We start from the raw sequence: 14622 nt of genomic DNA, 5'->3' as shown, positions 1-14622 counted from the left end.
TTCTAACCTTGAATGTTGAGAAATAAGAAAATGAAAATTTGAAGATACTTTTCGAGAAACTGCCTCGATTTAGTTTTAATGTGTTTCATTAATATTTGAAAAGGCAGGTTCTATGAACCACTTTTCAGCGCTCTTATCAATTTGATCATTTTGCATTCAAGGTTGTGCCTCCCTGCCTTATCCATCATATTTGTACCTTGAGATCCCACTTTCCCCGGTTCTGGGCGGAGGTTATCGCTCCAAGGGCTCTTTCCTTCTGCTGTGAAACATCGACCAATTGGTTTAGCACCCTTTTTTAAAGCCTTTGGAAAAGCACACGCGACACTACTAAATAGGTACCTAGAAAACTCCTTCGTCTCCGTTTCATAACTCCGGATTTTGAGGTCATAGGGTCACCTAAATTCTACGTTGGTATTCGTGTACCCGATGAATAGCCGAGCGGATACAATATACTACCTGGGTACATGTTGCACCCTCATTGTCCAGAATCTAGATGTACCTATTTAAGGATACGTATGGATTATATTTGAGTTTTAATACCTAGCTTCTTTTGTCCTCTTATGAATCGTGACCTTATAAAGAAAAATCTTCTTTCATTGAGTCCCTAAGGGACATTCATTCCAGCTCAAAGGATATGGATTCAGTACTGACTGGCATGCAAATGCCCGATATGTCGTGACGCATGTTGTATTCTTACGACATCAGTGGCTTTTTTCAAATAGTCCCAAGGTTCTATTTGGTTCTGGGCTGTCGCAGATTGCCCAGGTGAACACGCAAAATTGCCCAAATCCTACACGATAGACATGTGTACATAATTACCTAAGTACCTCGGTGAGAAATTTCAATGTTCCTAGGACATCTTGAGTGATCAGTTTGAAAGTTGAAGGCCTAGATGTTTGTAATGTCTAAATGTATCCTAGGTGCGGGATGTATAGATTAGGTATCGATACCTGGCATGTACGCTGCAAACTACATACAATTATGTACCTCAGGTATACAACATGACTGCCTAAAATAGTAAAAGCTACCTACTAGCGTTTGATAAGTTACCAGTGGGTGCCAGCTGCCTGTCTATATTCTTTAGAGTCGGACGGTTTTTTTTCTGCCCTTCTTCAATGTTCTGAGAGAACCTTGAGCATACGCAAACCCCGCCTTAGTACCTCTGGCCTTTGCCTTGTCTACCCTGTCCACCTTGTTCTACCTAACTTGACCCTACTACCACCTAGACTTTTACACTGCCTACCATACCACAACCCATCCCACCATTATCTCTTGACTCTCTAGCACCAAACTTGATTCAACACATTCTTTTCGCGCGACGCCGAACTGCCTTTTCTCTCTCTCCCACACAACCACTACTACATCATTCCCCCCCAAAAAGAAACCACCCGCGGCTCCTACCGTATTCGTCTATATCCACATACATACCCATTTTCTTTCTCAAGGCCATTGAAAATTTTGACGATCAGCAAAGCAACCCACGATATTGCCCCTCCTTCAGTACTCCTTCAGTACATGACCATCCGACCAATTTGTATACCCTACGCGCTGCCATAATATTAAACTCTCTTAGCCATGGGTCAAACCCTTTCCGAGCCTGTCGTGGACAAGGTATGATAGTATTTTACTATTTGCTTTTATTCAATTGCGCCGTACCCATCTCCTCTCCCCCCCACGATCCCTACTCGCTGACCCGTGACTCCGCGCCTTGTCTGGCGGCCTCGCCTGACAACATCGCAATATCCCATTTCTTATATTTCTGCGTGCGACGACGCGGCCGTGCATCCCTCGCATATCAGGAATACTCTTACTGACCGGTGATTTCTTTATTAGGCTTCCGACAAGGGCGAAGATGACCGACTGTTGTACGGCGTGTCGGCTATGCAAGGGTGGCGTATTAGCATGGAGGATGCTCACTGCACCGTCCTCGACCTCCTGACTCCCAAGTCTGACGACGAGAAGAGGGTCCATCCTTCGCGATTATCTTTCTTCGGCGTCTTTGATGGACACGGTGGAGATAAGGTTGCCCAGTTTGCAGGCAAGCATATATATGATATTCTCAAGAAGCAAGACACATTCAAGGCTGGCAATTACGAACAGTCCTTAAAGGACACCTTCCTCGCGACTGATCGAGCAATATTGAGCGGTATGGATACTTCACGGAAAACACAACATTATATGTGGAGTCTAACCTTTGTTTAGATCCCCAATACGAGGAAGAAGTATCTGGTTGTACTGCATGCTGTGGTCTGATTACTAGCGAGAAGATCTTTATTGTTTGTACCTCAGCACCTCATCGACTAGAATTTATCACTAACTCGAATATCTAGGCAAATGCTGGCGATTCTCGAAGTGTCTTAGGAGTAAAAGGCAGAGCTAAACCGCTTTCCTTTGACCACAAACCACAGAACGAAGGTGAGTAAAAATCGATTAATATGTTCGTATTTTTTTAAATTGCTAACACATTCGATTTTCATAGGCGAGAAGGCGCGAATTACTGCAGCCGGTGGTTTCGTTGACTTCGGCCGCGTCAATGGCAATCTCGCGCTTTCCCGAGCTATCGGAGATTTCGAATTCAAGAAGAGCGCCGAGCTTGCGCCCGAGCAACAGATTGTGACCGCGTTCCCAGACGTAGTTGCGCACGACATTAGCGACGATGATGAGTTCTTAGTTATTGCATGTGACGGTACGCTTACATCCCATCCCCACAAATATAATCCGGTAGACGCATTAGCTAATCGATATTCTAGGCATTTGGGATTGTCAATCTTCGCAAGCAGTCGTTGAGTTCGTTCGTAGAGGTATTGCGGCGAAGCAGGAGCTGGACAAGATTTGCGAAAACATGATGGACAACTGCCTAGCTTCTAATTCGGAGACTGGTGGAGTTGGCTGTGACAACATGACAATGGTCATTGTGGGCTTCTTAAGAGGCAGAAGTAAGGAGGAATGGTACGAAGAGGTTGCCAGTCGTGTGGCTAAAGGCGACGGCCCTTGTGCCCCTCCCGAATATGGTATGCCTTCTTAGAGCCCGGGGTCTCATTAATAATCCATAAAACTGACCGTGAGCCTCAGCTGAATTTCGGGGACCTGGTGTGCATCATAATTTCGACGATAGTGACAGCGGATATGATGTTGATATGGAGAACAAGTCGAAGTCTTTCGGGCTTGGTGGGTACAAGGGTCGTATCATCTTTCTTGGTGACGGTACTGAAGTCCTTACCGATTCGGACGACACCGAGATGTTTGACAATTCCGAGGAAGACAAGGACTTGGCAAGCCAAGTGTCTAAGAGCTCGTCTGGCGAGGATGATGCTGAGCTGAGCCGACTACCACCTAGAGCCCCTTCACCTCCCCCACGAACACCCAAGAAGCAGGAAGACAAATCTCAGACAAAGACCAGCGAATCGACACCCAACGCCTCTACATCTACCACATCGGACAAACTCTCGCAGGCTTTCAAGGAGGAACCTAAAGAGGCGAAATCGGAAGTAGCTGTTGCATCTAAAGATTGATTAGCGTACAACTTTACTGGGCAGGATACATTCAGAGCCGTATCATTGGGCATTTCTACCCCGTTCACCTACTGATTGTTAGGATTTACCTTACCCCCCACCACGTCCTCTAAATGATTAAGGTCGTGTACGACGCAGCTACGACGAGTTTGGTTTACTTTGGCACACGAGGGGATTACCGGAAGGGGAAGGAGAGAGGGTGAACGGTATGTGGGATATTCTCCCTAATAGGGAGATCGTCATAGCAGAGACCTTGAGACACGCGATACGACCATTGGAGCCACCCCATGCTTGTAACTTTTGTGGTGAAGGATTTGGAAGGACCTTAACGGATTGCATGGCGGCTCTTCCAAAAAACCTTTATAGCTGGAGAGTGTTCTGTATGCTGTATGAACCCCATGAGAACTTACACATGCATTGTTTTGATCTTTCTCTTTAAGAGTGCAGAAGTATCAAGTTGATAAAAATGCATTAATGCCAACGATGGACTTGGTGAATCTATGTACAGAGTAATTAATAGTTGTTTTGTCACTTGTGAATATGGAATTGGATGAATACCCTTTCCCCCCCCCCTTTTTTTTTTTTTTTTTAATTAATCCGTTAATTTGTAGGAGTATGCACATTTGTAAGTGTGTAACTTGGAATACTCGCTTATGTAATGCTTGAGTCGGATTAAGAATAGTCGGATCCGATTCGTCGCCGATCTGCGGACTGCGAGCTAGTCTGAGATAAGATGTAAAATCTAAATTTTATTTTATGTGCTAGGCGGTTTACTTTTGTTACAATTCTCTTCGAAGAGCCCAAGTATAAGCGATTGCAGAATATGCTACATTTATAGCCCATGTCCCTGGGAATTAAATCATTATGGAGGGCTCGAATTCTCAAAGTCCATATCGGAGGATTCTCCCCAATTCCCAGGGAGCAGTACAATCCATCGTTATTTCAGCGATCGAGTCCCCGACGATGGTACTCGACTCCGACTATGACTGGAAACGATACGAGCGAGTCCTCGACATATAGGTCCATATCGTCTTTGGGGAATGAAACACGCAAAAAGCTCATTAGGGCAAGGTTGGGCACCAAGCCGATGGAACCAGCACTAACAGTGCGGCCATTTCGACATCGCAACAAACGTACGTTACGTCACAGCGTGCGCCAATATAGAAGAAGCGTCGCGAGGCAGGTTTTATATGATGTAGCGCATAAGGCTTCGGGAAAACCTATAAGAAATTGGCGCGCGACCCTGGCCTTCATGCTGCTGGTCACACCCAATCATGGGGAGGTGTTGCATTTTCGGGTTATCATAGGGAAAGACGTCTCGGAAAATGCCCGTCAAGTGCTTTCAGGGCCAGATACTCACATTTCCGAGATCTGCCGCAAAAACGAAAGCTTCGTTCAAATTGAGGAACAAGACCAAATATCTAAAGATAACCGACTTATTTTTAATTTGTCCGGGTCTGAAATTGCTGTCCGCAACTCTCTTCGGGATATCCTCGGAGTAGTAGGGGCGATCACCGCTGTTAGAGTATCCGACCCAGCCTTCAGAGAATTCTTGTTAGATGTTTGGAAGGATGCTGTAGAAAAGAGGCCAGAAACACAGCTTTTGCGCAATGGGGAGGCTGGCGAGACAGTTGCCGACGACAGGACGATAACTGTGAAGTCATCCTTGTCCAACCCCAATTCGGTTTACAAGCCCTACGAGCTGAAGACACGAGCTGACGACATCGAGGTTCCTAAGACCTGGACACAAAGATCCTTCGAAGAATATGTGGCCGCATTAGTTTATGGCCAAGTCCCAAATCACCTTGCACGAGCGCTGTATCCAAGTTTCCCGGATCACCAACAAACAGTGGTTTCCATACTTCTCGAGCTCTTTCACACTCGAGCTACAAGGTCAGCGATCTCCCTATCTGCAACGAAGATGGCTATCGGCTTCATCGAGTCCACTGGTCGTGGCTTTCGTCGCGCATCTCGGTTGATCTACAACAGTGTGAGGAGGCAACGCATGCTTGTGGATGCCGAACTATACACTACATTTCTCATCAGCGCATCAAAAGCCAAAGACCTCAATACCTTCAACAGAATATTAAGACTAATGGTCCGGAAAGGCTATCCCCCGCAGAGCCGCGCCTGGGTCGCATTCTTAGTAATGATGAAAAGCCCAACGATCAAGCGTTATATCGTGGAAAAATTGATGGAGAAGAATCTAGACCACAATCCAATGATACTTCGCGCGATAGGTAGAGAAATGGCGACACTTGATCTTGAATTTACACTACATCGGCCACACGTACTATTAAAGCCATATACGGGAGAATCAACGACACCGTCAGCGACGGTTTGGATCCGTGCCTTTTTGACCAATCAGAATAAAAAGTATGGACCCGGATGGTTGGATACAATTACTCTAAACAAGATGTTAGAAATTCTTGGTAGACACGGCCAGCTAGACGCGTGTAAAACTTTGCTGGGCTTAGTCTATGATTATCGGAATACTTTCCCCGATGCAGCTACTCTGAACACAATGTTGTCTCGGGCAAATGGCTTTGCGAACCAGATGGAAATGTTGCATACGATATTAAGCCGCTGGCCAAATTTAGTGCCAGACGAGATCACTTACCACCTCTTATTCAGATTAGCTTGGAAGAGACACTACCCCAACATGCTTAGAGTGGTATGGCGATATGCTGTCCTTACGCATAAGACGACCTCTAAGATGCGATATACTCTCTCTCGACTACTTACGGAGACGGACGATCGAAGCAATCGGTACAAATTTCTCAAGGAGTGGGAAGACGTGATAATTGGGAAAAGTGAATTGGCAGAGATGCGAGAAACCTATCCAAATCGCTTCTACACACGACATATACTACCTAAATACTTCAAGAACGCGCAGTGGATGAGGCCGTCCGTCGAACTTGGGGTTAAGCTTAAGGAAGCGATTTCTATGGATGTTGAGATACACCGATTATTAAAGGAAGGGAAGATCGTTGATAAAGAGTCGCTCTCGGTAGATATACCATTGGAGCCGAATATGAAGCCACCCCCTAGCAAGCTTCATGCTTTCAGATACGGACCCGATGCTCATACTCTCGATAGTGATGAGTGGCATAATAGATCTCAATACCCCCCTCGGCCTAGGACTAAGGTTTGGGATGGGAGTCGATGGATCTCCCGCGGTAGAAAGGAGGAATCTGTACATTAAAATCTCATATGATACCATGTTAAATAAAATTAGCATAGAGAACAGAGACAACTCAGTGAAATTCATAAATACTAGGTCACCAATGCATAGTGAGACTTATGACAGAGTAGACAACTTATTAATCATCAAGGTATGTCATAGTCTTCATTAAGGGGTATAGGACATAGGAACACAAGGTCCGATATTTAATGTTAGGTACTTAGCTATTTATATACATTATTTATTGCTAAGTCGGCGCTTCCCTGGTAGTATTCATGTGCTCTCAGAGGTACCTGCCCTAATCTGCCTAGGTACATGGATACATGCTGTAACGGTACTGATAAGTGGGTGATCCAATGTCAAAGCCATTGATAACCGTCCTCTAAATATTTCGTTGCCGTAGCTGCCGTAGCTGCAGTTAGGTACCTTCTAAATGCAGTACGGTACAGTTGGACAAACCACTTTAACTTCTGTAAATTCGCAATATCTCGTCTTTCATTTGCCCCTCCAACATTCAAATGCCCCGCACCGTTCTCACGCGACTTCATTCAAGTCAGCTCAGGCTTCTTAAAACCCCAACTTTGTCGTCTCACAGAAACTCTCCTTTTATACACTTTAAACCATCTCTTCGTTCACTCTCGCTTTCAGTTTCTAATACCAGAAGAACCTACCTTACCCCGGCGATTCGAGCACATCAATCCCGCAAGATGGCTCCTCAACTTGACGGGTACTTTGCCCAAGTCGACACTCTGTCGTCGCACTTCATCGACCGTCTTGCCAAGGCTGTTGCCATCCCCTCAGTCTCTTCGGATGCTGCCCGCCGACCTGACGTCGTTCGCATGGCCCACTTCTTAGCCGACGAACTCAAGGCCCTGGGCGCCACCGTCGAGTTTCGACCCCTCGGCAAGCAACCCGATGCGCCAGAGCTCGAGCTCCCGCCCGTCATCCTTGCACGATATGGCAGTGATAAGAATAAGCGTACTATCCTGGTCTACGGACACTACGACGTCCAACCCGCCGAGAAGAGCGACGGCTGGAGCACCGAACCTTTTACCCTAAAAGTTGGTGAGGACGGCCGTATGTTCGGTCGTGGTAGCACAGATGATAAGGGCCCGGTCCTAGGCTGGTTGAACGCCATTGAGGCACACCAAAAGGCCGGCGTTGAATTCCCCGTCAACCTTCTCATGTGCTTCGAAGGCATGGAAGAATATGGATCTGAAGGACTAGACGAGCTCATTGAGAAGGAAGGCAAGGGTTACTTTGCGGATGCTGATGCAGTATGCATCAGTGACAACTACTGGCTAGGCACGGAGAAGCCGTGCTTGACATACGGTCTCCGAGGTGTGAACTACTATTCCATCGAGATCTCAGGCCCGGGCGCCGACCTACACAGCGGTGTCTTCGGTGGCACGGCACAGGAGCCCATGACGGATCTAGTGCGTGTGCTGGCCACTCTCGTCGACACTAACGGCAAGATCCAAGTCCCCGGAATCATGGAGCAAGTAGCCCCTGTTACCAAGGACGAGGAAGGCCTTTACGACAACATCTCCTTCACGATGGAAACCCTGCACGAGTCCCTCGGCGCCACGACCACGATCTTCGAGGACAAGAAGTCGACCCTAATGGCACGATGGCGATACCCCTCCCTCTCCGTCCACGGCATCGAGGGCGCCTTCTCGGCCCCCGGCGCCAAGACCGTCATCCCGGCTAAAGTCATCGGCAAGTTCTCCATCCGCACCGTGCCCAACATGGAGATCGAGCAAACGAACGAGCTGGTGTACAAATACGTCAAGGAGCAGTTCGCCAAGCTCGGGAGCAAGAACTCGTTGAAGGTGTTCGCGCAACACTGTGGTAAGTGGTGGGTTGCTAGCCCGAACCACTGGAACTTCAGAGCGGCTGGCAAAGCTACCGAGCGTGTTTGGGGCGTTCAGCCGGATTTCACGCGTGAGGGTGGAAGGTATGTTGCTTCTATTTCTATACGAACTAACCCTGGAGATCAGGGATTGGGAGATGGTCATGCTAATGTAAATACAGTATCCCCGTAACCCTCACCTTCGAACAAGCTACCGGCAAGAACGTCCTCTTGTTGCCTATGGGCTCCTCAACGGACGGCGCTCACTCGATTAACGAGAAGTTGGATAAGAAGAATTATATCGAGGGTATTAAGCTACTTGGTGCTTATCTGCATTATGTTGCGGAGGAGCCGAAGGAGTAGGTAGGTGAGCTTTTGTTACGTAAGTGCGGTTATGAGAGGATGGCTCTTGTAGGTACTGCGTGGTTTGGTAGGACGTGTATTTAATGGATATTCGGTAATGAGAACGATGTTAAATAATCATTGGCTTAGGTGAATTTTCGTGGAGTAAGTGTAAAATTGTGTGATATTGACTCTGGTTTGTATAGTACATAGTTTTTACCCCTTAGTCTCCCTTTGTTAGACGGCTATTATCCATGACAGTAGTGGTGCTTGGGAGCTATGTCATCTCCCTCCGTGCCCAGCTCCGTATGGTGTTTTCTCGTGACTGCTTGACTGTGCGTTTTCCCTTTCTCTCTGTCCCCTCGATCCCTCGGTTTCTTCGCCTACCCTCTGACTTCCAGTATAGAGACTTGGATGGATACGCAGTCGCCATATCCCCATGTCCTCTCCGTTCTATCATCTTCCCCCAATCAACCCTCAAAGTATATACACAAAAACATACCCTACCCCTATCCTTCCTCCCCCTCCCCCTCCCCAAGAAACCCCAACCCCATCCTCCGTCCCCAGACATCGCAAGGCAGGAACCTCCACGCACCAGCATGTCTCGCGCTCAGCCTATCGGCGATGGCGTGGATCGCCGGGACCGACAGCTTTCGCCCGCCCCCGTCGTGGGCGATGTCGCGTAGTCGGATCGACATGGGCGGGATCGTGTATCTGTCTATTTGCGCGTTGAAGGCGGATTCGGCGGAGAGGTGGATTTGGGTTAGCGAGGTGGCGTGGGGGGAGGGGGTTGAGACGTGTTTGGGGGTTGTTGGGGTGGTTTGGAAGGGGGGTGGGGGTGGAGGTGGAGGGGGACGGGAAGGGGGTGCGGGTGGGATGGCTGGTGCTGTTGTTTTTGCTGTTGTCGAGCCGGTGGATTTGGAATGCGCGGAGGGGGTTATAGAGGGGGGTGTTGAGGTTGTGTTTATGGTTGAGGGTTGTGATGGCGCGGGAGATGGTGGTAGAGATGGGAGGGATGGGAACGGGGAGGTGGTGGGTGGTATGGAGGAGAGTTCTTCCATTTGTAGGAACGTTCCGATTTGGTTGTGTAGATGGGGGACTAGGACCGAGGCGAGTGTAGCCAGCAGCGCGCGGAGAGTCGATGGTGAGTATGTTAATGGTTCAGTGTGTGTTTCGACGGCGTAGGAGTGGAAGTTTTGAAGTAGTATTGGGAGCTCCCAAAGCTGAGGTTGGGTTTCTGTCTCTTCGTCTTCTCCTGCTTCTTCTGCGTTGTTACCATCCGTATCATCATTGAAACCACCTTCCACCACAGCTTCGTCTATATTCCTTGCGCTGGAATCATCTTCCCTTCCTCCCAAAGCACCCCTTTCTAACCCTAGTACCGCTTCGAAATCCGGTATCATGACGCTCTCCTTTAACTCGTGATAATCAAGCACCCAACCACTCCACACCTGAGCTAGGAATAGGAAGTCGGATATATCGACGGGATTGCGAACGAATGGCGCTTGTAGGTATAGCGCATTGAGGCCGCGCAGCATGGCATTGTGTGTATGGCATATTTCGTCGGCTATATGGTGTGCTGGGTGTGTTATCTGTTCGTTTTTGTTAGGACATGGTGTGATATGAAGGATAAAGTGATAATGAAGTGATATGCTCGAGAATAGGTGAGATTATGGATGAAAGTTAGGTCATCGTTGGGATACGAGGCAAAAGGGATACGATCTTATGAATGACATACGCGCTGGGTCCGAGATAGAGGTTCGATGAGTGGCCAAGGTTCGTCTGCCCATGGTTTACGGGGATTGGTCTTTTCCTTCCCCTTGCTGTTATCTGTAGAGATTTGAACATCGCTAGTCAAGGAAATCCGAGGAGGAGATATTGATGGTGGCCCGACTCCTAGTGTTGTTGGGTTAATAGCCATTCCCGCTCTGGAGAGAATCATTCAGAGTCTCGATATTGCCTTTCGTGTCTGGCATCTAGCTTCCTACAAATAGAAGATAACAGAAAGGATAATTTAAGGCAGGTAAGGCCGTTATAAGCCACCGTTGTATATACAGAATACGGGACCTAGCATATTAGCAGCTTTTTGAACTTCGCTGGTTCGTTATAGTTAATATTATTTTTCTTACCTAGGTATATTCTAGCAGAGGTTCTACAACAAATCGATAACGAGGGTGCGCTTTCTTTGGTTTGTCAGCTAAAGCCATATTGACTTCGAGCCGGCGCCATCCTCAGCTCGAATCGATAATCTTAAACGCCACGCGCCCCAATATTGGGTCACAACAGCCAAAAAACGTCAATATTATGCGGAGGCGTTCATGGCGGATTGCTCAGATAACCATTTTTACCTTGCTCTTCTCTCGCTCACCACGTAACTTGAAATGGCCGATGGCCGTTCATCGTCGTATTGACGCCGTTCTCGGCCCGGCCACTCATATAAAAACCGTGTGCCACAAGCTAGGCTTTCCTGCGGCTGACTCCTGCAGGCCTCTATAATCAGCAAGCCGCAGGAGATCGCGAACGGTCGAAACCCTCCGGCCGATAGGTATCAAGAATATTTTGGTTGATATCATGCTGTGCGACACTATCTCCTACCCACTTCCTTCTCAGCCCCCATTCTAATGGTATCCCAAGACTCTTGCGCCTCTCCTGAATTCCAAGTGTAGCGCTACATCGTGTATCATAAGCAAATAAGCGAGCTCATTTCGGAAGTTCGCTCTCGTCTTTAACTCCCTTAGGACCGCTGTTGTCCAATCCTTCCCAAGTCCGATCCCAACCTTTCCCGCAGTCCACAGCGCCTCTAGACTCGCCACTCTCGGCCATATCCTTGATGTCGCTCCAATATTCCAGCCGCCGGAGCTCTTCGTCAGCATGCTTGATTGCAGCAACAAGATTTTCGGCCATCTGATGGATCGCGGGTGATTTCCCTTTGCCTCCCTTATCTCGTTCGTCTACCTGCTCGTCATGAAATTTTATGAGCCGTGCTAAGAGTAATTTCCTGGTCGCTTGGAATACGAATAAGGACATAATCTCATGCATGTGCTCGTCCAATTCCCGCAACTCATCCGAGCAATGCTCGATATAATTTTCCATAGCCTCGAGCCTTTCTCGATCGATGCGCGACCGCCTAAGAACCGTCATCAGGTCATGAACAGTAGTTATTTCTACTTTAATTTCATAATCATCTTCGGCGCCTCGCCTTGTATCTCGGGACATTCTATGAGTTTCTTGAGATATGCGGGCGGTGAGTTGATCGATGCTCGTTCGTTCCCCATCCCTCCTCGTAGGAGTGACTGAGAAATATTCGGGGTTCATTAGATGCGCGTCGTTCGCCTGATAGCCAATCCCCTTTTTTATTCGTCTTCTAATCCATGCTCTCCTCCGCACGAACGAGTTATACCACTTAGGTCCGTGCCATGAGAAAACCTTGGCGAACATAAACGAATATTCCCAACCGTCGCTATCTGTCTGGATGGTCTCGTCGCGATTTATGCGCCATTCAGGCCAAGCCCATTCCCAGCTCGGATCGGGGACTTGTGCGGTGTTGATATCTGTAGGGCTAGGTTTATGCGCAAAATTGGTCCATGGTGTGGGATCCAGATTGCCCAATGCTGCGGAAGAGAAGAGAGGGATGCCACAGAGGAATCCACCACGCTGGTTCTCATATAGTATATCAATGGCCGTCTCGTAGTCTTTCGGCGATCGAGTACGGCGCTTGTTGCTAACGTAGCTCTTTTTTGTGTCATTTTCTTTTGAGACAGATTTCTTTCCTGTCACCGATTCTTCAGTGTCTTTCGTAGAAGTCTGCGACGTGTCCTGTTCGCCTGAAGGACCAGCCTCCACATCGGCATTGGGTTTCGGTTGACCATCCTCAGTTTCGGGAGGCTGCGTTGACGGAGATCGACTATCGGACGAAATCAAGGGTTGATTTGAAGTGGAATGGTCGATATTAATAGTAGAATTAGGCGTTGGAGGCTCTTCGTTCAACGCGGTATGGTCGACAAGACTAATTTCATGATCAATCTCGTTATCTTTCAGTGAAGGAACGCGACGAGAGCTGCGCAGGTGCGCTTTGGTTTTGGGCATCGTTCGAATTAGACAAATTCAGCATAATGAAAGCTATGGCGTAGTTGATAATAGCATGAAGCTGACTAGTCTTAGCTATGAAGCACAATAGGATGTCGACTGTTGATGCTCAATCGATCCTAAGACATAGTCGCCGTCAAATGGAGAAGAGAGCAATATGCTTCGGGCAGGTGCTTCCAAAACTAGGTCTTAGCTAATAAGCTAAAGACGTATGGGCCTGAAACTAACATCAATGATGACGAAGGAGGCTACAAACCAGTTGTGAGCCTCCGAAGCTAGTTAACAACTAACAAAACTAAAGTATTGATGTTCAGCTCTAATTTAGCTGAGCCTCAAACTAAGATGCAGATATCTCTTTAGAATCGTGAGGGAAAGGGTATGTATCCAACTTCAGAGGCGGCGCAAACCCCCAAAATTGGAATTCGAGATATCAATCGTGTAGTTGTTGATGTTGATGATGATGTAATTCGATGACAATAATAACAATAACATTATTACATAGTAGCACCTAGCTAGCGTGATGTGATCTAGAAAGTGCTTGCCGTCTAAAGAGTTCCGGTTATGTGGGTCCCGAATTACAGGTCGGGGTAGACTCAATGGAGAGATACTTAAAGAGAACCTGAGTCGCCTGCCATACGAGACACAGATCATAAGTCGTTTCGAAGTCTCTTGGCTGTTACACCTTCTCCTCCCCCACCTTACCTAACATATTAAATATAGCCTACGTCATGTATCTTGTGACAATGGAGCAATCATCAAGTAACAGCAACCACCACTTACAAGGTACTGAGCGAATCGCCATCAACTTGAGTCGGGAAGCACCTGGAGTAACTGAGGTAGAGTCGTATGTTGTACTCGATGTACTTGTACGTAGTTATTAGCAATAAATTAAGTCTTTGCCTTGATGTCCGATAACTTTGACTTGTCACCTTAATCCTGAAGCCCAACAGAAGCTCATAATACCCAAGTTCCTAACCATTCAGTATCGACTTGTTCCTGAATCATATTATACACAACGTCCTCGACAAACAAATCACAATGTCGAAATCTAGATTACCCCTCGCGCTCGGTTTAACCGCTGCTGGTGGTGTTGGCTACTACCTCTATAGCGCGGGTGGCGACGGCAAAGTCGCTCAGAAGAAAGCTGAAGGTTAGATCACTCCTTAATTATCAATCCTCAATATTCTACTGCGATCTTTCATTGTCAACATGAAAACGTTACATATGAGCTGACGATGTAAAATAAAAAGCCGACGCGCACAGAATCTCTACCCAGTTCAAATCGGAGTTGCCCGGTCGGGGAGAGGAGGCGAAGAAGGATGCGGAGAAGTATGGCGCACAAGCGGGCGCAAAGGTTGACAATACCGTAAGTAACTCCGTCGCATTATACCTGATTATCGTCATAGACTCTAACAAGCATCTTCAATGAATAGATCAGCAAGACGCAAGCCGAATTGCGAAAGGCTGCTGAGGAAGCTGAGGCCTATGCCAGAGAGACCGGAGCCGCCACTCGGAAGAAGATTGATGAATTCGACAAGAAGGTCGAGGCCGAGGCGTCCAAAGCCAAGAGCGGTATCTCAAGCTGGTTTGGCGGCGGTGGAAAATAAACTAGTCAGCAGACGAAGCTCATTGTTCTAGGAAGACGC

The 14622-nt window shown here is 47.6% G+C and overlaps 6 protein-coding genes across 6 annotated transcripts; 4 read left to right on the top strand and 2 right to left on the bottom strand.

Annotated features, from left to right (window-relative positions):
• The first annotated feature begins 1056 nt into the window (after positions 1-1056).
• GGS22DRAFT_171681 (PP2C-domain-containing protein) lies at positions 1057-4075 on the top strand. Its single transcript, XM_047962647.1, has 7 exons — positions 1057-1611; positions 1834-2146; positions 2203-2276; positions 2331-2415; positions 2480-2686; positions 2751-3011; positions 3073-4075. Exons 1-7 carry the CDS (start codon positions 1576-1578, stop codon positions 3510-3512), a joined length of 1416 nt encoding a protein of 471 aa, XP_047815553.1. The 5' UTR covers positions 1057-1575; the 3' UTR covers positions 3513-4075.
• A 215-nt stretch (positions 4076-4290) lies between these two features.
• On the top strand, positions 4291-6863 carry GGS22DRAFT_171680 (uncharacterized protein). Its single transcript, XM_047962646.1, has one exon. The coding sequence runs from the start codon at positions 4354-4356 to the stop codon at positions 6715-6717; it is 2364 nt and encodes a 787-aa protein (XP_047815552.1). The 5' UTR covers positions 4291-4353; the 3' UTR covers positions 6718-6863.
• A 231-nt stretch (positions 6864-7094) lies between these two features.
• Positions 7095-9155, top strand: GGS22DRAFT_55341 (uncharacterized protein). Its single transcript, XM_047967406.1, has 2 exons — positions 7095-8653; positions 8731-9155. Exons 1-2 carry the CDS (start codon positions 7215-7217, stop codon positions 8909-8911), a joined length of 1620 nt encoding a protein of 539 aa, XP_047815551.1. The 5' UTR covers positions 7095-7214; the 3' UTR covers positions 8912-9155.
• Positions 9156-9399: 244 nt separating this feature from the next.
• On the bottom strand, positions 9400-10811 carry GGS22DRAFT_191903 (uncharacterized protein; the record flags this gene model as incomplete). Its single annotated transcript, XM_047965182.1, has 2 exons — positions 9400-10482; positions 10629-10811. The coding sequence occupies 2 exons, from the start codon at positions 10809-10811 to the stop codon at positions 9400-9402; spliced, it is 1266 nt and encodes a 421-aa protein (XP_047815550.1).
• A 205-nt stretch (positions 10812-11016) lies between these two features.
• On the bottom strand, positions 11017-13441 carry GGS22DRAFT_171677 (uncharacterized protein). The gene has a single exon (XM_047962645.1). The coding sequence runs from the start codon at positions 12974-12976 to the stop codon at positions 11591-11593; it is 1386 nt and encodes a 461-aa protein (XP_047815549.1). The 5' UTR covers positions 12977-13441; the 3' UTR covers positions 11017-11590.
• Positions 13442-14014: 573 nt separating this feature from the next.
• On the top strand, positions 14015-14583 carry GGS22DRAFT_191901 (uncharacterized protein; the record flags this gene model as incomplete). Its single annotated transcript, XM_047965181.1, has 3 exons — positions 14015-14126; positions 14227-14342; positions 14410-14583. 3 exons carry the CDS (start codon positions 14015-14017, stop codon positions 14581-14583), a joined length of 402 nt encoding a protein of 133 aa, XP_047815548.1.
• Between the last annotated feature and the right edge of the window lie 39 nt (positions 14584-14622).

This window comes from Annulohypoxylon maeteangense (assembly GCF_022496945.1).
Source record: "Annulohypoxylon maeteangense strain CBS 123835 unplaced genomic scaffold GGS22scaffold_18, whole genome shotgun sequence".
Lineage (NCBI taxonomy): Eukaryota > Fungi > Ascomycota > Sordariomycetes > Xylariales > Hypoxylaceae > Annulohypoxylon > Annulohypoxylon maeteangense.
The sequence above is the reverse complement of the archived record's forward strand: the minus strand, read 5'-3'. Positions and strand labels throughout refer to the sequence as shown.